Source organism: Melozone crissalis, unplaced genomic scaffold, assembly GCF_028551555.1.
Source record: "Melozone crissalis strain CALT ecotype California unplaced genomic scaffold, PUWL_Pcris_2 ptg000066l_1, whole genome shotgun sequence".
Taxonomy (NCBI): Eukaryota; Metazoa; Chordata; class Aves; order Passeriformes; family Passerellidae; genus Melozone; species Melozone crissalis.
The window spans coordinates 8895906-8919925 of record NW_026535844.1 but is presented as its reverse complement, the minus strand read 5'-3'; the positions used below and the strand labels follow the sequence as shown (position 1 = coordinate 8919925).

Here is a 24020-nt window from a genome sequence, read left to right as displayed (position 1 = left end):
GCCAGTACCTCAGTGTCACCATGTCAATAAAGTGTCCCCAAGGTGCCACCACAGCAGTGTCCCTGTGTCCTTTAAGTGCCACCACCCCTACAGTGCCCCCAGAGTGCCACTGTGTCCCCAAAGCGTCACTCAGGTACCACCATCCTCCCTTTCATCATGTCCCAAATGTGTCCCCAAGGTGCCACCACCTCCCAATGTCACCTTGTCCCTAAAGTGCCACCACCCCTTGCATATCCCTGAAGTGCCACCTTTAAATGCCATCATGTCCCCACGTCTCCAAAGTGCTGCCACCCCCCCCATGTCCCCATTCCCTATAAGTGCCCACCTTGTCCCTTGTCCCCAAGGTGCTCCCAAGTGCCACCACCCCCGGTGCCACCTGAATGTCCCCAACCAGTGACGTTCTCATGTTGCCACCACTGACAAATGGACACCCTGTGGGCACTGTGGGGAGAGGAGGGGACAGGTGACATTGGGGGCCCTCAAGTGACACAGGGACCTCTCAGTGACCCCAGCTGACAATGGGGACCCTGAACAGGGACGCAGGTGACATTGGGGACCTTCAGGTGGGGACATGGGACCTCCAAGGTGACAATGGGGACCCTAAAATGACCCCAGAAAATCCTAAAGTGACTCTGGGACTGTCCAGATGACCCCAAGGTGACAATGGGGACCCTCAGCTGGGGACATGGGGACACCCCAGTGACAGTGAGACTCTCCAGGTGACCCAGAGGTGACAGTGAGACCTCTCCCAGTGACCCCAGGGGACTCTCAAGGTGACAATGAGACCCTCCAGGTGACACTGGAACCCCTTTAAGTGACACCCAGGTGACACAGGGGACCCTGAGCTGACCCAGATGACATTGGGGACCCCCAGGGGGAGACACAGGGACCCTCCAGGTGACCCAGGACCCTGCAGGTGACACAGGAGGTGACACAGGAGGTGACACCCATGGTGGCTTTTCCATCCCGAGTTTATTCCGGACCCGGGGGCGACTTTTCAATATGAAAAACAAAAGAAACGGGAACAAAAACATCCAAAAATGGGAGAGAGCGACCGGACACCGGGAACGGCGACGGAATCAGGGAGAAACTGAAGGGAAATGGGAAAAATGGATAAAAATGGAGAAAAACAAATAAAAAATGGGGAGAAACTGACAAAAAATGGGGAAAAATGAACAAAAATTGAGGAAAAAAAGGAACAAAAATTGAGGAATATGAACCCAAAATGGAGAAAAATGGGTCAAAAACTGAGCAAAAACAGGGAAAAAAATCAACAAAAAATTGGAAGAAAGGACCCCAAAGTTGGGAAAAAGGAATGGAATTGGGCCGAGAGTGAACAAAAACAGGGGAAAAAAGAGCAAAAATTGGAAAAGTGGAAAAGAAGACTAAAAATTGAGGAAACTGACCAAAAACGAGGAAAATTGTTTGAAAATGATGAAGAATGAGGAGAGACTTAAATGAGAGGAGGGAAATGAACCAAAAAAGGGGGGGAAATGACAAAAAATATGGAAAAAACATTCAAAACTTAGGAAAAATTACAAAAAAATTTGGGAAAATGGAGCCAGAATGGGGCGGGGGAGGGGACAGGAGGCCGTGGTGGCAGCGGGGGAGGGGCGGAGGTGATGGTGATGATGATGAAGGTCAGCAACTCTTCCAGGACGAGGCTGAAGGTCAAGAGCTCTTGGAGGCTCTTCCATGATACGCATGATGGTGGTCAAGGCCAAGTGACCAACCCTGATGAAGGTCAGCAACTCTTCCATGGTGAGAGTGAAGGGCAAAAACTCTTGGAGGCTCTTCCATGATGAAGGAGATTATGATGAAGGTCAAGGCCAACTGACCAGCCCCAATGAAGGCCAAGGGCTGAGGATGATGAAGATCAAAGACTCTGCAAGGACCATGATGAAGGCCAGGAGCTCTTGGGGGCTCTGTGAGGAGGATATGAACTCTGGGGACTCTTCGAGGATGATGAAGGTTGGAGACTCCTTAACAATGATGAACCTTGGGGATCCTTCAACAATGATGGAAGTTGGAAGCTCTGACCATGATCAGGATTGGAGACTCTTCGATGATGATGAAGACTGGAGGCTCTTCAAGAATGACCATGATGAAGGCTGGGGACTGTAAGGACAATGCTGAAGGCTGGGGACTCTTCAAAGATGATGATGATGGAGGTTGGGAACTCTTCAATGCTGATGAAAATTGGGAACTTTTCAAGGATGAAGATGACAGAAGTTGGGAGCTCTGACCATGATCAAGATTGGAGATTCTTCAAGGATGGCAAAGATCAAGAACTCATTGATGATGATGACAGCTGGGGACTCTCCATGGATGACAATGATGAAGACTGGGGACTCTTCAAAGATGGTGAAGCCTGGGGACTGTGAGGACAACACTGAAGGCTGGGGACTCTTCCAGGATGATGCTGATGAAGGTTGAAGACCATGAGGACAACGCTGAAGGTCGGGTGGGGACTCCGCTGCTGCCGCCGCCGCCGATGGCCAAGGCCAACACTGACGATGATGAAGGACAATGACGATGACACCGAAGGCGCCGCCCACCGGTTGACGCCTCTCTGGGACAACACCAGGAAAGGGAGGAGCAACACTGCCAAGGATTGGGACATCTGGGGAAACCCCTCAGGCCTCCTCTTCGGCCTCCTCGCCGAAATCCTCCTCCTCCTCGGCCGTGGCATCCTGGTACTGCTGGTACTCAGACACGAGGTCGTTCATGTTGCTCTCGGCCTCGGTGAACTCCATCTCGTCCATGCCCTCGCCCGTGTACCAGTGCAGGAAGGCCTTGCGCCGGAACATGGCCGTGAACTGCTCCGAGATGCGCTTGAAGAGCTCCTGGATGGCCGTGCTGTTGCCAATGAAGGTGACGGCCATCTTGAGGCCGCGCGGCGGGATGTCGCACACGGCCGTCTTCACGTTGTTGGGGATCCACTCCACAAAGTAGGAGCTGTTCTTGTTCTGCACGTTCAGCATCTGTTCATCCACCTCCTTCATGGACATGCGCCCGCGGAAGACGGCGGCCACGGTGAGGTAGCGGCCGTGCCGCGGGTCGCAGGCGGCCATCATGTTCTTGGCGTCGAAGACCTGCTGGGTGAGCTCGGGCACGGTGAGGGCGCGGTACTGCTGGCTGCCCCGCGAGGTCAGCGGCGCGAAGCCGGGCATGAAGAAGTGCAGCCGCGGGAAGGGCACCATGTTGACGGCCAGCTTGCGCAGGTCGGCGTTGAGCTGCCCGGGGAAGCGCAGGCAGGTGGTGACGCCGCTCATGGTGGCCGACACCAGGTGGTTGAGGTCGCCGTAGGTGGGCGTGGTCAGCTTGAGGGTGCGGAAGCAGATGTCGTAGAGAGCCTCGTTGTCGATGCAGTAGGTCTCGTCCGTGTTCTCCACCAGCTGGTGCACGGACAGCGTGGCGTTGTAGGGCTCCACCACCGTGTCCGACACCTTGGGCGACGGCACCACGCTGAAGGTGTTCATGATGCGGTCGGGGTACTCCTCGCGGATCTTGGAGATGAGCAGCGTGCCCATGCCCGAGCCGGTGCCCCCGCCCAGCGAGTGGGTCAGCTGGAAGCCCTGCAGGCAGTCGCAGCTCTCGGCCTCCTTGCGCACCACGTCCAGCACCGAGTCCACCAACTCGGCGCCCTCCGTGTAGTGACCCTTGGCCCAGTTGTTGCCAGCACCGCTTTGGCCTGGAAAAGGGGAGGAAGGGTTGGTTGGGGTCTTCAAACCACCTTGGAGAACCTTCAAACCACTTTTGAGAACCTTTACACCATGTTTGGAGACCTTTAAACCATCTTTAGGGACTTCAAGAACCTCAAAACCACCTTGGGGAGCCTCAAAATATCTTTTGAGGAACTTTGAACCAGCTTTGAGGATCTTTAGGACCCTCAAACCTGGAGACCCTCTCAGTACCTTTGGGGGCCTTAGGTAGCTTCAAACCATCTTTAGGGACTCTCAACCCAACCTTGATGACCTTGACGACCCTTGAGTCATCTTTGGGGATGACAAGCACATCCATTTCCATCTTGAGAATGTTCAAGTAACCTTGGGGACCTTCAAACCATCTCTGGGGACCTTTGAGACACCTCTGAGGACACCTGATCCCCCCCAGCTCAGCCCCTCCCTGTGGTAACCCTTGGCCAGAGGCAGACAAGGACAAGTTGGGTTGGGGTCTTCAAGCTGACTTCAGGGACCCTCAAAACACCTTCGGGAACACTGAAGAATCTTTATTCACTTTTGGAAACCTTCAGATTAATGCTGAAGACTTTGCAGACCCTCAAACCATTTTTGGGGACCTTCAAAACATTTTTGAGAACCTCGGGAAACTCTTCACCACCTTTGGGACCTTCCGCCCACTCTTGGGGACCTCAAATACTTCTGTCCCCTCTTCGAGGACCTTCACATCACTCTTTAAGGGACCTCGATCCCACCTGTGGGGACCCTCAGGGACCTTCAACCCCACGCTTTGGGGACATTCAGTCCCAACTTGGAGATCCTCAGGGACCTTGATCCTACCTGTGGGGACTTTAACCGCACTTTGGGGACCTTCATGTCACCCCTGGTGACACCGGAGGATCTTCAAACCCTCCTTGGTGGGATACTTGGGGATCTTCATGTCACCCTTGGGACACCTGAAGACCTTGATCTCCCCCTTTGGGGCCCTGCCATCCCTTGAGGCCACCCCCTGCTGTCCCAGATACATCCCAGGTGTGTCCCCAGGTGTGCTCCCACATGTCCCCAGCGGCCCCAAACATTGCTGTGTGTCCCGAAGTGAACCTGATGTCCCTCAAGAGTCCCCAAGTGTCCCTAGATGTTCCCCAAATACCCAGAGATATTCCTATTGTCCCTCAGCAACCCCCAGCTGTCCCAAGATGCCATCAGGAACCTTCAGGTGTCTGTAGATGTCCCCAAGACTCCCAGGCACGTCCAAAAATGTCCCAGGTGTGTCCCAGGAGTCTGAAGCTGTCCTTGCCACGTGTCAAGAGACCCCAGATGTCCGTCAGGAGGCCCCAGGTGTGTCCCAAGTGTGTTCCAATGTCCCCAGGAGCCCCCCAATGTCCCCAGGTGTGCCCCAGATGTCCCCAACCATGCCCAAGATGTCCCAGGTGTATCCCAGATGTCCCTGAGTGTGCCCACAGGTGTTTCCTGATGTCCCACAGGTGTCCTCGATGTGCCCAGGAACCTCCAGGTGTCCCAGGTGTATCCCCAGGTGGCCCAGGTGTGTCCCAGATGTCACCAGGCGTACCCCAATGTCCCCAAGTGTACCCCCAGATGTGCCCCCAGGTGTCTCAGTTGTCCCCAAGCATGTCCAAGGTGTCCCCAGGTGTGTCCCAGGTGTCCCCAGGCGTGTCCCAATGTCCCCCGGCATGCCCAAGGTGTCCCAGATGTGTCCCCAGATGTATCCAGATGTCCCAAGTGTGTCACTCACCGAACACAAAGTTGTCAGGCCGGAAGATCTGCCCGAAGGGGCCGGAGCGCACAGAGTCCATCGTGCCGGGCTCCAGATCCACCAGGATGGCCCTGGGCACGTATTTACCCCCTGGGGACAGCAAAAACGTCACCAAAATGCAGAGAATTCAACCCAAAACCAGAAGAGTTACCTCCAAACCAGCCAAAATTAGCCCAAAACCATCCATAATCACCCTAAATACATCTATGTCAACCTATAAACACCTGAAATACTCAGAATTACCCTAAAACCAAGAAACACTACAAAACAACTCAGAAACAAACCAAACCAACCCAGAATTACCCCAAACACACTCCAAAACACCCAGAATTACCTCAAAACCACTAAAATTACACCAAAACAACTGGAATCATCTTCCAAACGAAGAGAATTGCTCCCAAAACTCTCAGGCTTAACCCAGAAATACAAAAAATAGCTCCAGCAAAAACCAAAATCACTCCTAAAATGCCCCAAACCACCCCATGTGACAGCAACACACCCAAAATCGCCCCAGATGTCTGAAATCACCCTAAAACACCTGGAATTACACCAAAAATCAACCCCCAAAAAAGCCCAAATCACCCCCAAACCACCCAGAATTACCCCATAAATAACTGGAATCACCTCAAAACCATTCCAAATCCATCTAAGTTCACCACCAAACACCCATAATCACACCCAAATCATCCCAAAATTACCCCAAATCTCCTGGAATCAACACCAAACCACCCAAATTCACCCCAAAGCCAGGAAAAATCACCCCAAAATGGCTCCAAATCCACTCAAAATGAACCCCAACCCCCCCCAAATTACTCCAAATTGATTAAAATCATTCCCAAACCATCTAAAATTACCTCAAACCCACTTTGGACCAAGCCTAAAATATTCAAAATCACCTACAAGTATCCAAAATTGCCCCAGAACACCCCAAAATGACCTAAAAACAATCCAGACCTCCCTAAGACTCAACCCTAAAGGACTTCCAAAATTCCCAAATTCACCCCAAAAACAGCCCAAATAACCTAAACCTCCCAAAATCACCTCAAAACCAGCCCCAAATTCAATCCCAAAACCCCCAAATTAATTCCAAATCCTCTCAAAATTACCCCAAAATCATCCCAAACCAACGCCAAAATAACCCCAGAAGTGTCAAATTCACCCCAAATTCTCAAAGCCACCCCAAAAACTCCCCCAGAGCAACCCAGAATGGGACATGGGGACAGGGAGGAGACAAATGACAATGGACAGGTGACATCGGGGGGGAAGGGGGGAATGGACCCACAGAGGACAGGGTGGCACACACGGGTGACAAAGGACAGGTAACACCAGGGGAATATCAGGGATAAGGTTACAATGGACAGGTGACATGGGGGGGCGGGGCCATTTGGGACAAGGTGGGGGTCACAGGGGACAAGTGACACGGGGGGGGGGGGGTGACAATGGACAGGTGACACTGGAGGTACATTGGGGACAAGATGTGGGTGACACAGAACAGGGTGACACTGGGAAGGACAAGATGCAGAGACACCAGGGGAGTGCCACTGGGAGGTGACACCAGGGGGGTCACAGGGTGACACAGGAGGTGGCAATGGACACCAGGGGATCCCCAGAATTGAAGGTGACAGGGGACAAAAAACACTGTGAGGTGACAATGGACAAGTGACACTGAACAGTGATGGGACTGGGGGTGACATTGGGAGGTGACAGGGCAAGGTGACCCCACTGGGGTAATAAAGAAGGGGATAGCACTCAGGGACACAAGAAATGAGATGACACAGGGCATGGAAAAGGACAAAGTGAGACTGGGAAGTGACAGCAGGATAAAGGTGACACTAAGGGAAAAGCATGGGGACACAGTGACATAGGGGTGACAAAGTGGTAACACACAGGAAAGTGACATTGGGGGGGTGACAGTGGGGACACAGTGACACAGGAGGGTGACAAAACAAAGAGTGGCAATGTGGAGGTGAGGAAGTGACACTGGAATTGACAAAGTGACAGCAGAAGAAAGTGACAAACAAAGGAATGTGACACAGGGGGGTGACAGGTGGACAAGTGACACTGGGGAGAAGACAAATGCCACCAAGTGCCACCCACACTGAGTGACACAATGGGGGGGAGGGGGGAGGGCAGAGGAGCCCCGGGGGGGTGTGGCAGCTGTCCCCAAGTGCCACCAGTTGTCCCCAGGTGTCCCCACCTGTGGCCTCGTTGTAGTAGACGCTGATGCGGTCCAGCTGCAGGTCGCTGTCCCCATGGTAGGTGCCCGTGGGGTCGATGCCGTGCTCGTCACTGATCACCTCCCAGAACTGTGGGGACAAGGGGACAGCTTGGGGACGGCTCAGGGACAGCCCAGGAGCAGGTGTGGGGCAAAAAACGTGAATTTGGGGAAAAAACCTCAGGGATTATGGGAGGGAAAATGGGGATTTTAGAGAGGAAAAGGGGGGCTTGGGGGCGTGGTCAGGGGTTAAAAGGGGTGGGGCTGGTGGAGGAGTGAGATCAGCTGGGCCACGCCCACTTTGTGACAAATGGAACCCAAGTTAGGGGAAAAATAAGGATTTGGAGAAGAAAAAAATTGTGATTTTTAGGGGGAGAAATGCGGATATTAGGGGAGAAAATGGGGGTTTGGGGGTGTGGTCAGGGTTAAAAGGGGCAGGAGATAAAGAGGGGTATGGTCAGGTGGGCCCGGCCCACCCAGACTCAATTCTGGGGAAAAAATTAGAATTTTGATTAAAAAAAACAAAACAAAACAAAAAAAATCGGAATTTTAAGGTGAGAAATGGGAGTTGAGGGCTAAAAGTGGTTGAGTTTAAGGAGGGGCGAAGGCAGCTGGGCCACACCCACTTTGCTACTCCGGGGACCCCATTTTGGGGGAGAAAATGGGGATTTGGAAGTAAAAAAAATCAGGAATTTTAAAAAAGGAAATTTGGGTTTTAAGATACGAAATAGCAGTTGAGAGGTATCAAAAAATCTGGATTTTAAGGAAAAGAAATTGGGATTTAAAGGAAAATTGATGGCATAGTCTGGGATAGAGGAGCAGAGCTGTGGAGGAGAGGGACTACGCCCACTTTGCTACACCCAGGATTTATTTTGGGTGCAAAAAAGGGGATGTTGGGATCTTATAGAAAGAATGGGATATAAATGCAGCATCACCCACTGCCCCACGGCAGTGTTTTTGGGGAAAAAATGAAAGATTTAGGAACTTAAAGGAATTTGGGGTGTAGCCAAGTGACAGGCAGGATCCACAAGACCTCCCCCACAGCCAGGACCTTTTTCTGGGGTGAAAAATGGGGATTTTGGGGGCTTTTAAAAGAAATTTAGGGTGTGCTCAGGTACTAGAAGGGTGTGGCTACAACACACAGTTGCCACGACAGCTGCCACGACCGTTTTTGAGGGTAAAAAGGCAGTTTTAAAGATTTTTTTGTGGTTTGGAGGCGCGGGGAAGGGGAGCGGGCGGGCTCTGTGAGGGAGGGGCGTGGCCAGGGCAGCGCGGTCCCGCTCCCCAAAAGGGCGGGAACGGGGAAAATGGCGGCAAGCGTTCAAATTCAAACCAACCCCTCCAAAATCGGCTCCCTGCACCCCAAATCGGCTTTCTCGTCACCCAAAATCAGGATTTTTACACCCAAATTCGGCTCTGGGGGCTCCAAGATTTGTATTTGAAGTTGAGATTCCACCAATGTGGGGGTTTGGGGTTAAAATGGGCCGGGGGGGCGATGCAGCGTGAGGGGAAAATGAAGTGAAAAAAGGTGATTTTGGGGTTAAAAATGAGAAATGAAGAAAAAAATGGGGATTTGGGGGCTTTGGAGAACAGAATGGCATTACAATATTTATTTGGGGCAAAAGCCTTTAATTTTGATATTGTTAATTCAAAAAAACAGGTATAAAATGGTGATTTCGGATAAAAATGGTGGTTTGGTGATCATGAGGGAAAAATGTATTTAAAACCCTACAATTTTGGGTAATAGAAGAAAAAAGGGCTTACAAATAATGTTGGAAGTGAGAGTGAAACGAGGATTAAACCCCAGCAACGTAAGGTAAAAAAAACAGGCTTAAAAAAGCTGATTTTGGAGATGAAGAAAGGAAGTGGTTAAAATCTGGCGTTTTTAGGGGGTTGTGAGAAAAAATGGGTTAAAAAATAGGGATTTTGAGGGTGATGGGACAAATAGGTTAAAAAAGGGCAGTTTAGGGGAATGTAGGAAAGAAATACCTGCAAAAAAAAGCTCATTTTGGATAAAAATGGAGATTTTGGGCAAATGACAAAGAAAATGAGTTTAAAACGTTCAAATTCGAATAAACAGCATTTCAGAGTAATAAACCCTGCATTTTGGGGCCCTGGGAAACAGTGGGTTAAAAAATATGTTTTTTGAGAGAAAATGTGAGTTTGGTGCAGAATTACATGTTTAGTGACAGGAACATGGGGAGAAAAGCATATCTAAAGGCAAAAAATGTGAATTTTGGGGTAAAAAAAAGTGGATTTGGGGCTAAAACTCAATTTTTGAAAGTAAATTTGACCTGGTAAATACCAGTATTTTCTGTACAGTAAAAACCCTTTTTTGGGACTCAAAATCGCAATTTGGGTTCAAAACCTCTTTCCCAAAGCTAAAAAAAAAAAAAATCGCTTTTTAGTGTTAAAAACTCCAGTTTGAAACGTTTTGGAGAACAAAGATTTCAGTGTGGGGCAGGAAATGGAAATGTTCATTTCGGGGGCAGGAAATGCGGTCTGGAGACACAAAGAGAGGGGGTTGGGGCTGAAAAGGGCGATTTTGCAACAAAAAGTAACATTTAAAAAAGAAAAAAACTAAGAACTATTGGGTTAAAGGAGACCGTTTTCTGGGTGAAGTGGATATTCAAAGGGAAAAAGGGATTTTTGAAGCAGTAAAAATTACATTAGGGTCTGAAGAATTGCAAATTCCGAGGCCCAAAACAACGCTTTTTTGGGCAAAAATCACCAGCTTGTGCAAAAAAAAAGAGAAAAATTTAAACAAACCCCGTTAGTTTTGGAGAAAAAGCGGCGATTTTGAGGCTAGAAAGAAGCGGATTTGGAAGCACAAAGCTGCGATTCTTCCCCCGACCCTCCATTTTGGGGCTGGAAACCTCCATTTTGGGGCTCGGAGCTCCCTCCGAGCTGCAGAAAATCCCGATTTTAACCCTAATTTCTACTTCTGGAAAATAAATCCAGTCCTTTTTCTCCTCCAAACTCCACGTTTTGGGGATAGACCCAAGATTTTGGACAGAAATGCTGTTTTGCAAAACAAAGATGCTGAGCTGGAGCTCCGAATCTCCATCTTGGGGCTGGGAAAAAAAAATGTTTTGGGGCCAAAAAGCTGCGTTTTAGCAGCAAAATAACCTTTCATTAATGAAAAAGATCCCTTAAATCCAAAACATTAACATTTTGAGAACTAAAATATACTTTTTTGAAAATTAAGTCATCCATATTTAGACGTAAGAAGGACATTTCAGTTAAAAAAGCTGATTCAAAGTAAAAAACCCATCAATTTTGGAGATTAATATTGCAATCTAAAGACCTTAAATTTACATTTAAGGAATAAAAAAAACCTGCTTTTGTCATAAAATCCCGCAGTCTGAAAGCTTAAAAATCCTGATTTTGCGGATATAACAGTCCCATTTCGGAAAAAAATTAGTAACACACCTCTTATTTAGGGAATAAAATCTTTATTGTGGATATTAAGCCGCTTTTTTGGGGGGGGGGGGGGGGAAATCCTCCCATTTTCGGGTCTGACCCCTCCGGGCGTCACGCCCCGTTTGGGGGTAAAAAAATCTTAATTTTTGTGGCACAAAATCCACATTTTTGAGGTTAAATTACACGGTTTTGCAGTGAAATAGCCGATTTTAGGGGCGAAAATACCTAGTTATGGGGTGAAAACAACCGATTTCAGACTGAAAAAGCAGCATTTAATGTATGGTAATATAAAAACGAAACAAATCATGTTTTAAATTTAATTATAAATATATTATTGTAAAAAAACTCATTTCGAGGTTAAATCCTTTAATTTCGGGGCTCCTCGCCGCCATTTTGGCGCCTTCCCCGCCCATCCTCAGCCAGACCCCCCTGCCCAGATTACGGGCAAAAAGCGCCATTCGCGGCCAAATCTTTGAAAGTCATTTAAACTAAGATAAAATAGTAATGTTTTCTTTAAACACCCCCCAAAAAGGCGATTTTGGAGGCGAATTCGCCGCGGTTCGGAGCCGCCGCCCTTAGCCGCCATTTTGCGGCCGCGTGCGGGGAGGGGGGGGGGGGAGGGCGTTCAGCCCACCGAAAATCCTCATTTAGCGACAGAACCTCCCGATTTTAACCCCAAACCCGCCCCATTCAGCAAATCCCCCTTCCCTCCCAGCCGCTTCTGTGGGGGTAAAACGCCGATTTTGGGCTAAAATCGCCCTGGTTTGGGTCACCCTTTGTCTTGGCGCGCGGGGGATGGGGGGGCTCTTAAAGGGGCAACGCCGCCGCGGCGGGGGATGAAGGCGGGGCCCGCCGCGCTCACCTTGGCGCCGATCTGGTTGCCGCATTGGCCCGCCTGGATGTGGACGATCTCCCTCATGGCGGCGGTGGAGTCTGGCGGGGGGGCTCGGGCCCACCCGGACGGCGCGGAGGCGCTCGGAAAACTGAATAAAAAAACGTAAAGAGGCGGCGCGGCCCCTTTAAGCGCGGAGTGAAGGCCCGAGCGCGACGGCGGTGAAAATGGCGGCAGCGGCGGCCCCGCGCGCGCTCATATAGGACAAAGTCGGGGCGCCCATTGGTCGGCACCGCCCGCTTTCCATCCATCTATTGGATAATTATGTTGTCAATCCAGCTTTCTGCGCTTCAATTGGTCTAAACTTCTCTTAAGCTCCTCCCACGGAGCTCCTGCGCTCTCAGAGGACCACCCCGCCCCATCCCTGTGATCTAGTGATGATCGACACGCACGACAGCCAATGGAAACTGCGGATAGGCGTTGGCGCGCGGAGAGAGCGGCCAATGGGAGCGCGGGGGGCGGGGCCCGGCGGTGAAGGCGCGGGAGGGGTGAGCGGGGGGGGGAGGGAAGCCGGGGCCGCTTTTGGGGTCCTTGAGGGAATTTTGGGGGAGTTTGGAGGTGATTTGGGGTCCGGAGTGGTTCTGGAATATCCTGGCGGGATTCGGAGGTGGTAGCGGGCATTGGAGCGGTCCTTGGTGAGGACTGAGGGCCTCGGGGGCAGTTTTGGGGAGTCCCTGAGGGAGACTGGGGGGGGTCTCTGACGGGGATTTGAGGTTTCTGAGGAAAGTTTGGGGTCTCCGAGGGAAGTTTGTGGGCTTGGCTTGGCAATTTGGGGTTCCGGAGAGAAATTTTGGGGTTTCTGAGGGGAGTTGAGACTTGATGATGGAATTTGGGGATCCCTGAGGAAGGTTGGATGTGTCTGAGGGAGGTTTGGGGTCCATGAGGGGAGCTGGGGCTTCCGTGAGGGAATTCAGGGTTCCTGAGGGAACTTTGGGCTCTCTGAGGGGGTTGAAGGGTCCTGAGCGGAGTTTGGGGCGCCCCTGATGTGAGTTGGGGTTTCTGTGAGGGAATTTGGGGTTCCCGAGAGACGTTTGGGTTTCCTAAAGGAAATCTGGGTCCGTGATAGGGGTTGGTGGTTCTGTGAGAGAATCTGGGGTTCCTGAGGCGTGTTGGGGGTTCCATGAGAGAAGCTGGGCATTTGATGAGGGAATTTGGGCTCCCTGAGGTGTGTTGGGGATTCTGTAATGGAATCTAGGCTTGGAGGTCCCTGGGGGGATTTTGGGTCATTTGGGTGCAGCTTGGGGGGTCCCTGGGACATTTTGGGGGTCCCTGGGTTTGTTTTGAGTCGTTTTGGGGCAGTTTGGGAGGTCCTGGGCAGGGGTTTGGGGGCTTCTGGGGTGGTTTGGGTCCTTTGGGGTCAGCTTGGGGGTCACTGGGTGATTTTGGGGGGTTCCTTGGAGAATCTGGGGGTGTTTGGAATGGTCTTGGGGCAGTTTAGGGGGATTTTGGGGGGGAGTGGGAGTTCTGGGGGGGTCCCTGGAACAGTTTGGGGTTTTGGGGGCATTTTGGGGGGTCCGGGGGGGTGGGGTTGGGGGTCCTTGGGGCAATTTGGGGGTGCCTGTGGGGTTTTTTGGGGTATTTGGGGCATTTTTGGAGGGTTTTGGGGCAGTTTGTGTAGTTCTGAAAGGGACTTTGGGGCTTTTTGGGTTATTTTTGGGATGCTTGGGGGATTTTGGAGGTTCCAAACTCATGACCCTCCCCCCCAATCCCCCTTTGCAGTGCCCTGGAGGATCCAGCTGTGCCCCCAGATGTTGAGGGCCCCCAAAAACACCTTCCCTGCTCCCGAAATGCCCCAGATGTGATCGGCGAGGGGCCAGATCCAGATGCTGGGGACCTGAAAATGCCCAAAGTGGCCCAAAACACCTCAGAGGCTCCAGATGTGGCCGCAGAAACCCCAAATCCAGATGTGCTATGGGCCAGAAATGGGCACCGGACACTGCAGGTGGACAGTGACACAGATGTGGAGGAGGAGGAGCCAAACCCAGATGTTGGGCCACAAAAATGGCTTAAAATTACCCAAAATGTGCCTGAAACTCCAGATGTGAGGCTAAAAACCCCAAATCCAGATGTTCCATGGCTTAAAAGTGGGCGTGGCACCCTGCTGGTGGAGAGCGACACAGATGTGGAGCAGGAGGAGGCTGATCCAGAAGTGGAGCCCTCAGAACGGCTGAAAATTACCCAGAACGTCCCAGAAACTCCAGATGTTGCAGGAAAGACCCCAAATCCAGAAGTTTCAGGCCCAAAAATATGTCACAGCATGGAGCTGGTGGACAGTGACACAGATGTGGACGAAGATCCAGATGTGCAGCCCCAGAAAAGGCTTAAAGTGACCCAAAACATGCCTGGAATTCCAGATGTGGAGGTGGAAACCCCAAGTCCAGCTGTGAGGGCACCCAAAATTGGACACTGGATAATCCTGATGGACAGCTACACAGATCTGGAGGGAGAGGAGGAGAATCCAGATGTGCAGCCCCAAAAACAACTCAGAATGACCCAAAATGTGTCCGAAACTGTGGCAGCAAAACTCCTGAATCCAGATGTTTCGGGCCCAAAACTCTGTTCTCAGATGCTGCTGGTGGACAGTGATACAGATGTGGAAGATGAAGTGAATCCAGATGTGCAGCCCCCTAAAAGGCTCAAAGGGACCCAAAACGTGCACAGAATTCCAGATGTGGAGGTGGCGACCCCAAATCCAGCTGTGGAAAGCCCCAAAATTGGCCATCAGACACTGGTGGAGGACAGCGACACAGATGTGGAGGATGATCCAGATGTGCAGCCCCCAAAAAGGCTCAGAAGGGCTCAGCATTTGCCCAAAGCTCCAGTTGTGCGATGGGGGACACAAAATCCAGATGTTTCAGGCCCCACAATCAGGAGTCAGATGCTGCTGGTGGACAGCGACACAGATGTGGAGGAGGATCCAGATGTGCAGCCCCTGAAACAGCTCAGAGTGGCCCAAAATGTCCCCGAAACTCCAGATGTGGCTGCGAAGCCCCCAAATCCAGATGTTTCAGGCCCTGAAATCAGGTGCCAGGCATTCCTGGTGGACAGTGACACAGATATGGAGGAGGAGGTGAGTCCAGATGTTGAGACCCTAAAAAAGCTTGGAATGACCCAAAATGTGCCTGAAAGTCCAGATGTGGTGGCACAGACCCCAAGCCCAGATGTTGGAATAACCCCAAATGGGTGTCAGGCACTGCTGGTGGACAGTGACACAGATGTGGAGGAGGATGAGGTGAATCCAGATGTTTGTCATTCAAAAAGATGGAAAATTCCTCAAAATGTGCCCCAAACTCCAGATGTGCCCCCACAGCCCCCAAATCCAGCTGTGAAGAGGTCACAGAGGGGTCATGGGGCACTGCTGGATGACAGCGACACAGATGTGGAAGAGGAGGCAAATCCAGATGTTGGATCCTTAAAAATATTGAAACCAGTCCCAAACGTGCCTGAAACTCCAGATGTGAGGCTGAAAACGCCAAATCCAGATGTTTCAGGCACAAAAATTGGGTGTGGGACGCTGCTGGTGGGCAGCAAGACAGATGTGGAGGAGGAGGAGACAGGTCCAGATGTTTGGCCCTCAAAAAGACTGAAAATGACCCCAAATGTGCCTGAAAGTCCAGATGTGCCCACACTGGCCTCAAGTCCAGCTGTTGGAGGCTCTGAATCCAGATGTGGAGCCTTGGTGGGGGAGAGTGACCCAGATGTGGGGGAGGATGAAGCTGAACCAGATGTTCAGCCCTCAAAAAGACAGAAGATTACCCAAAATGTGCCTGGAACTCCAGATGTTGGGCTGAAACCCCCAAATCCAGATGTTGGGAGGCTCCAAGGGACCCAAACTGTGGCCGAGACGCCAGATGCGGAGGGAGAGGAGGAAGGGTGGGATCCAGATGTGGCCACCCAGCTGTTCCTGCCCCCAAATCCAGATGTGGGGGAGGCCGAGGCGGACGCAGATGTTGGGAGCCCAGAACAACTCAAAATGACCCAGAAGCCACCAGAAATTCCAGATGTGGAGGAGGAAACCCCAGATCCAGATGAGGAGGAAGAACAGGAATCAGATCCAGATGTGGCCACCCAGCTGTTCCTGCCTTCTCCAGATGTTGGGAGCCCAGATAGCGCCAAAATGGCCCCGAAGGACCCCAGAATTCCAGATGTGGAGGAGAAAGAGGAGTCAGATCCAGATGTGGCCACCCAGCTGTTCCTGCCTTCTCCAGATGCTGGGAGCCCAAAAGGCCCCAAAACTACCCCAAAGGACCCCAAAATTCCAGAGGTAGAGGGGCTGCCCTCTCTGGATCCAGATGTGGCCACACAGCTGTTCCTGCCCCCACATCCAGGTGTGGAGGACGGCCTAAATCCAGATGTTCTGGGTCCAAAGCAATCCAAAATGGCCTCAAATGACCCCAAAATTCCCATCGTGAGGACAGAGACCCCAGATCCAGATGTGGAGGGGGAGGAGGACTTGGATGTGGCCACCCAGCTGTTCCTGCCCCCTGATCCCGATGTGGAGGGGGAAGGACCCTCAGAACCAGGTATTGGGTCCCCAAACCCACCCAAAAGTCCCCTAAACCTGCCTGAAATTCCAGATGTGAACACAGAGAGCCCAAATCCAGATGTGGGGGAGTCACTGAGGGGCCACAGGACATTGCTGGGGGATGCTGATCCAGATGTGGAGGAGGCAGGCCCAAATCCAGATGTGGCAGCCTCAAAAAGACCCCAAACAGCCCCAGAAGTCCCTGAAATTCCAGATGTGGAGGTGGACACCCCAAGTCCAGATGTGGAAGGGCCGGGGAGCCCTGGCCTGAATCCAGATGTGGCCACCCAGCTGTTCCTGCCCCCTGCCCCAGATGTGGAACCCCTGGAAAGCCCCGAAAGGGCCCCGCACGAGCCCCAGGTTCCAGATGTGGAGGAGGCGGCCCCAAATCCAGATGTGGAGGGTCCCCCAAGCCCCGCCCAGGAGGGAGCAGAAGCTCTGCCCACCCCGCAGGTGAATTTGGGGGGTCCCGGGGGATTCTGGGGGTCTCTGGTCCATTTGGGAGCCCCCCGGGGATTCAGGGAGGGCTCCAGGTGGATTTTTTGGGGTTCCCTGTGAATTTGGGGGGGTCCCAGGTGGGATTTTGGGGTTCCCAGTGGATTTTGGGAGACCCAGGGTGGTTTGGGGGGGTCTCAGGTGAATTTTTGGGGGTCCTGGGTGATTTTTGGGGGGGTCCCAGGTGGATTTTGGAGGTTCCTGGGAGGGTTTTGGGGATTCCCAATGGAATTTGGGGTGAATTTGGAAGATTTGTGGGGTTCCCATTGGATTTTGGGGTCCCCACCACAGCCCCTCCCTCCAGGTGCGGCGCAGTCAGCGATTGGCCCTGAGGGGAGGGGGTGGATCCTCACGTGGCCCCGCCCCCACCCAGAACGGGCATGATCAAGGCTCCAAGCCACGCCCCTCACACAAGCCACGCCCCCAGAGGGGGCAGGACCAATCAGCAGCAGTGCTTGAAGAGGCCACACCCTCAGTGACCATAAAAGGAAATGGGCGGGGCTCAGTGGCAGCCCCACCCCCAGAGGAGGAGGAGCCAACAGAGGGTGCCAAGCGCAGGCTCCGCCCCCGGGCAGCACCAGGCTCCGCCCAGATCCGGGTAAGGACCAGTAGGGACCAATAGGAACCAGTACAAACCAGTGCAGACCAGTAGGGACCAGTACAGACCGGTATACACCCGTGCAGACCCGTGCAGACCCGTACAGACCAGTACCCCCAGTGACTCTAAATTGACCCCAGTACAGACCAGTGACTCCACCCAGTGCTCCCAGTATAGACCAGTATGGACCAGTATAGAGCACTATGGACCAGTATAGACCAGTAAGGGTCAATACGGACCAGTACAGACCAATATGGACCAGTACAGGCTGGTACACACCAGTGCAGACTGGTACAGACCAGTACAGACCAGTACCCCCCCGGTGACTCCTAAGTGACCCCAGTACGGACCAGTGACCCCCCCCAGTGCTCCCAGTATAGACCAGTATGGACCAGTGCAGGCCAGATTAGAGCACTATGGACCAGTATAGACCAGTACAGACCAATGTGGAACTATAGTGACCAGTATAGAGCAGTGACCCCCCAGGGACGCCCCAGTGACCTCCCAGTACGGACCAGTACAAACCAGAACCCCCAGTGCTCCCAGTACAGACCGGTGCCCCCATCCCCCTCCCAGCTGCTGCTCTGGGGCTGGTGGCACCTGGGCATGTCCCCAAAGTGTCCCCAAGGGGTCTATGAGTCCCTCAGGATGTCCCCAAGCTGTCCCCAATGTGTCCCAGTGTCCCCAGTTGCTGTTCCTGGGGATGGTGGCACCTGGGCATGTCCCCAAAGTGTCCCCAAGGTGTCCCCAAGTCCCCCAGGGATGTCCCTGCTGTGTCCCCAAACCTGTCCCAAACCCACCCCAGTGTCCCCAACTCCTCAGGGATGTCCCCACAGTGTCCCTGACTCTCTTAGGGATGTCCCCAATGTGTCCTCAATGTGTCCCCAACCTGTCCCAGTGTCCCCCAGATGTCCCCACCCGCCAGTGATGTCCCCACTGTCCCCAGGTGCTGTTCAGAAGCCTGGTGGCACTCATGATGTCCCCAGTGATGTCCCCAATGATGTCCCCAGGTGCTGTTCCCAGGCCTGGTGGCACTCAGGGATGTCCCCAGTGATGTCCCCACCGTCCCCAGGTGCTGTTCCCAGGCCTGGTGGCACTCAGGGATGTCCCCACTGATGTCCCCACTGATATCCCCACTGTCCCCAGGTGCTGTTCACAGGCCTAGTGGCACTCAGGGATGTCCCCACTGTCCCCAGGTGCTGTCCCCAGGCCTGGTGGCACTCAGGAATGTCCCCAGTGATGTCCCCCCGATGTCCCCACTGTCTCCAGGTGGTGTTCCCAGGCCTGGTGGCACTCAGGGATGTCCCCAATGATGTCCCCACTGTCCCCAGGTGCTGTTCACAGGCCTGGTGGCACTCAGGGATGTCCCCACTGTCCCCAGGTGCTGTCCCCAGGCCTGGTGGCACTCAGGGATGTCCCCACTGTCCCCAGGTGCTGTTCACAGGCCTGGTGGCCTCCCCGGCGCTGCGGGTGGCCCTGGGGACGCTGGGTGGCACCGAGGCCACGTCAGTGCACGACTGCAGCCACCTGGTGACCGATGGCATCCGCCGGACACTGAAGTTCCTGTGTGCCCTGGGCAGGGGCGTCCCCATTGTCACCCCCCAGTGGCTGCTCGAGGTGACATTGGGGACAGCAGGGGGGGGGGACATCGGGCACATTGGGGGGGACAATGGGGACAATTGGGGGTTGGGGGGGTTGGGGACATTGGGGACAATCAGGGATTGGGGATATTTGGGACATTATGGACATTGGGGACAATCAGGGATTTGGGGACATGGGGGACTGGGGACATCAGGGGACACTGGGGATTGGAGACAGTCAGGAGGATTGGGAACACTGGGGACATCAGGGACATCAAGGGGATGTTGGGACATTGGGGACATCAGGGGGACATTGGGACATCAGGGACACCGAAGTTCCTCTGTGCCATCACCAGGGGTGTCCCCATTGTCACCCCCCAATGGCTGCTGCTGGTGACATCAGGGACAGTGGGGGGTTGGGGACAATTGGGGGACTTGGTGACAATGAGGGGAATTTGGGGACAAGGAGAAGGATTTGAGGACACTGGGGACAGGGGGTGGCACTGGAGACTTTGGGGGGCATTTGGGGACATTGGGTGGCCTTGGGGACAATGGGCATCTCGGGAACATTGGGGACAGCTGGAGTGGCCTTGGGGACAGGGGGACACTGGGGACATGGTGACAAGGGGGATTGGTCTTGGGGACATTTAGGGGTGGGTGGGTGACCTTGGGGACAGGGGGAACTCAGGGACAATGGGAGGGGCCTTAGGGACAGTGGGCGTGGCCTTGGGGACTTTGGAGCCTTGGGGACCGGGGGTGGCCTTGGGGACAGAGGGGCTTTGGGTGGCAGGGGAGGGTGACCTTGGGGTCAAGGGGAAGGACTTGGGGACAATCAAAGGGACTCTGGGTGGCTCTGGTGGCCGTGTGTGACCCGTGTGTCCCCGCTGTCTCCAGAGCTCCCACAGTGGCCGCCCGCTGTCCCCAGGTCCCTTCCTGCCCCGGGACCCCCCCTGTGAGCGGCGCTTCGGCTTCCGCCTGCGCCCGGCGCTGGCCCGGGCCCGAGAGCGGCCCCTGCTGCAGGTGACACTGCCCCACATGTCCCCACGTGTCCCCACATGTCACCTAACCCATCCCTGAGCCAGCCTAAGGCATAGCAATGGCTCCTGCTGCTGGTGACACTGGCCCCACATGTCCCCAAATGCCACCTCATGTCACTTCATGCCACCTAACCCATCCCCGACCCAGCCCCAGGCATGGCAATGGCCCCTGCTGCAGGTGACACTGCCCCACGTGTCCCTAAATGTCACCTCATGTCACCTAAACCCACCCCTGAGCCAGGCACAGCAATGGCCCCTGCTGCAGGTGACACTGTCCCCACATGTCCCCAAATGTCACCTAAACCCATCCCTGAGCCAGCCCCGGGCACAATGGCACCCCCTCCTGCAGGTGATGATGACATTAATGTCCCCAACTGTCCCCAACTTCTCCAATGTCCCCAATGCCCCAATCTCCTGAACCCCTCAATGTCCCCAGCCCCTGAATGTCCCCAGTGTCCCCCTGATGTCCCCAATACCCCATCCCCCCCAATGTCCCCAATGCCCCAATCTCCTGAACTCCTTGATGTCCCCAACCTGCTTAATGTCCCCAACATCCCCCCAGTCATCCCCAATGTCCCCAATGCCCCAACCCCCCCCCAATGTCCCCAATGCCCCAATCTCCTGAACCCCGCAATGTCCCCCAACCCCTGATGTCCCCAATGTCCCCCTGATGTCCTCTCTGTCCCCAGGGCTACCAGGTGCACGTCACCCCCAGTGTGCAGCCGTGCCCCGAGGACATGCGGGACATTGTCACCTGCTGTGGTGGCACCTTCCTGCCACAGCTGCCCCGGGAATATGCGGTGAGGGGACCGCGGGGACAGGGGACACTGGGGACATGGAGGGGGATTGGGGACGTTGGGACATTGGGGACAGTGGGGACATTGGGGGGACATTGGGGACATTGGGGGATTGGGGGATCTTGGGGTTTCTCCTGGGGGGTATTTCAGGGGTTTTGGGGGGGTGCTTGGGGTTTCTCATTCAGTTTTTGGAGGTTTTGGGGTTTCTCACTGGGTTTTTGGGGTTCTTAGGGACTTCTCACTGGGTTTTGGGTGGTTGGGGTTTTTTGGGGGGGGTCTTTGAGGTTTTTTGGGGGGCCCTCACTGGGTTCTGGGGTATTTGGGGGTTTTTGGGGATCCCAGGTTGTGCTCTGGGGGGAGACCCCATTGGGGGTTTTAGGGGATCTCATTGGGGTCAGAGGGTTCCTATTGGGGTTTTGGGGATTTCTCACTGGGGGTTTTGGGGGTCTTTTTGGGGTATTTGGGGTTCTTTTGGGGTGTTTGGCGTTTCTGATTGGAGTCTTGGGTTGTTTGGGGGTTTTTGGCGTTTCTAGCGGGGTTTTGGGGGTTTCTCACTGAGGTTTGGGGGTATTTGGGGTTTCTCTGTGGGTTATTTGGGGTTTCTCTCTGGGTTATTTGGGATTTCTGATGGAGTTTTCCCCCCAAGCCCAGTGTCCTGGTGATCTCGTGTCCCCAGGACAGGGCTGTGTGGGTTATTTGGGGCTTCTGACGGGATTTTTGGGGTTTTTGATGGGTTATTTGGGGTTCCTGATGAGTTATTTGGGGTTCCTAGCAGGGTTTTTGGAGTTCCTGATGGGGTTTTTGGGGTTTCTCTCTGTGTTTTTTGGGGTTCCTCACTGTGGTTTTGGGGTTTTTCCCCAGCCCCATGTCCTGCTGATCTCGTGTCCCTAGGACTGGGCTCTGTTTGTTATTTGGGGTTTCTCACTGGGTTATTTGGGATTTCTGATGGGGTTTTCCTGCCAAGGCCAGTGTTCTGGTGATCTCGTATCCCCAGGACAGGGCTGTGTTTTTTTTATTTGGGGTTTCTTTCTGGATTTTTGGGAGTTTTGATGGGTTATATGGGGCTTCTGATGGTGTATTTGGGGTGCCTGACAGGTTTTTTGGGGTTTCTGATGGGTTATTTGGGGTTTCTGTTGGGTTTTTTTTGGGTTTTTCCCCCAGCCCCCTGTCCCGGTGATCTTGTATCCCCAGGACTGGGCTGGGTGGAGTTTGGGGTTCCTCACTGGATTATTTGGGGTTCTTTTGGGGTATTTGGGGTTTCTGATAGGGCTTTTGGGGTTCTGACACTGTTTCCCCCCAGCCCAGGCTGCTGGTCATTTACTGTCCCCAGGACCGTTGGGATCCCGTTCGGGTTTGGGGTTTCTGATGGGGTTTTGGGGGTTCCTCTCTGGGTTTTTGGGGTTTCTCACTGGTTCTTGGGGTCCTGACCCGATTCCCCCTAGCCTTGTGTCCTGGTGATCTCCAGGACCTTTCTGATCCCATTGGGGTTTGGAGTTCCTCTCTGGGTTTTTGGGGGTATTTGGGTTCTTTTTGGGGTTCCTCTTTGGGTTTTTGGGGTTTGTCATGGGGTTTTTGGGGGCTGTCTCTGGGGTTTTGGTGTTCCTTATTGGGTTTTTTGGGTTTCTCTCTGTGTTATTTGGGCTCCCTGACCATGTTTTTGGGGTACCTGATGGGGTTTTTGGGGTTCCTGACTGTGTTTTTGTGGTTCCTGACTGTGTTTTGGGGGTTCCTGACTATGTTTTTGGGGTTCCTGACTGTGTTTTGGGTCCCCAGCCCCGTGTCCTGGTGATCTCGTGTCCCCAGCACCGGGCTCTGTTATTTGGGGTTTCTCGCTGGGTTATTTGGGGTTCTGATGGGGTTTTTGGGGTTCCTGACTGTGTTTTGGGGGTTCCTGGCTGTGTTTTTGGGGTTCCTGACTGTGTTTTTGTGTCCCCAGCCCCGTGTCCTGGTGATCTCGTGTCCCCAGGACCGCAGGCTGTGGCCCTCGGCCGTGGCCGCACGGCTCCCGCTGCTCTCGGTGGAGCTGCTGCTCTCGGGGGTGCTGCAGCAGCGCCTGGAGCTGGCACCGTTCCTGCTGAGCCCCTGGCAGCCCCCCAAACACACCCCTGAGCCCTCCCAAAACACCCCAAATCCCACCCAAAACCAAACAAATCCCACCCAAAACCAAAAAAATCCCGCCCAAAAACCCCCAAATCCCACCCAAACCCAAAAAAATCCCGCCCAAAAACCCCCAAATCCCACCCAAAAAACCCCAAATCCTGCCCAGAAACGGAAAAATCCCCCTCGAAAAACCTCAAATCCTCCCCCACAAACCCCAGATCCCACCCCAAAAACCCCAAATCCCCCCCGAAACCAAAAGAATCCCACCCAGAAACGCCCAAATCCCACCCAAAGTACTCCAAACCCACCCCGAAAAACCCCAAATCCCCCCCAAAAACAAAAAAATCCTCCCCAAAAAACCCCAAATCGCCCTCAGAAACGCCCAAATCCCACCCAAAATCCCCCAATCCCACCCCAAACCCAGTCCCGGCCCCATTCCGGGGGCTCCACCCCTCCCCCGAGCCCCCCCAGGACCCGGAGTGAGCGGAGACCCCCCCAAAATCCCCCCCCGAAAACCCCAAATTCAGGGACTCGCCAAAAATCCCCAAATCCACCCCAAAAATCCCCAAATCCACCCCAAAAAACCCCCAAACGGCCCCGGGGTCACTCAGAGGGTCCCGACCCCGATTTTGGGGTCCCAGACCCCCCACGGGAGCCCCCCAGGATCCGGAGCCGTCAGGGAGCCCCCCAAAATCCCCCTCGGGACCCCCCAAATTCAGGGACATCCAAAAAACCCCCAAATCCAACCTCAAAAACCCCAAACCCGCCCCCAAAAAACCCCAAACAGCCCCGGGGTCCCCCTGGGGGTCCCAACCCCAATTCTGGGGTTCCAGATCCCCCCCTGGAGCCCCCCTGGACCCGGAGCGGGCGCAGACCCCCCCCAAATGCAGGGAACCTCCAAAAA

At 53.8% G+C, this 24020-nt stretch overlaps 2 protein-coding genes across 2 annotated transcripts; one reads left to right on the top strand and one right to left on the bottom strand.

Annotated features, from left to right (window-relative positions):
• Positions 1–953: 953 nt before the first annotated feature.
• On the bottom strand, positions 954–12163 carry LOC128945484 (tubulin beta chain). Its single transcript, XM_054289250.1, has 4 exons — positions 11955–12163; positions 7652–7760; positions 5434–5544; positions 954–3694 (listed from the first exon to the last, which is right to left on the bottom strand). Exons 1-4 carry the CDS (start codon positions 12009–12011, stop codon positions 2637–2639), a joined length of 1335 nt encoding a protein of 444 aa, XP_054145225.1. The 5' UTR covers positions 12012–12163; the 3' UTR covers positions 954–2636.
• A 293-nt stretch (positions 12164–12456) lies between these two features.
• On the top strand, positions 12457–23599 carry MDC1 (mediator of DNA damage checkpoint 1). The gene is made up of 9 exons (XM_054289316.1): positions 12457–12472; positions 13704–16962; positions 17309–17602; positions 19034–19219; positions 20077–20202; positions 20909–21019; positions 22790–22852; positions 22953–23078; positions 23588–23599. Exons 2-9 carry the CDS (start codon positions 13825–13827, stop codon positions 23597–23599), a joined length of 4056 nt encoding a protein of 1351 aa, XP_054145291.1. The 5' UTR covers positions 12457–12472; positions 13704–13824.
• The last annotated feature ends 421 nt before the right edge of the window (positions 23600–24020 follow it).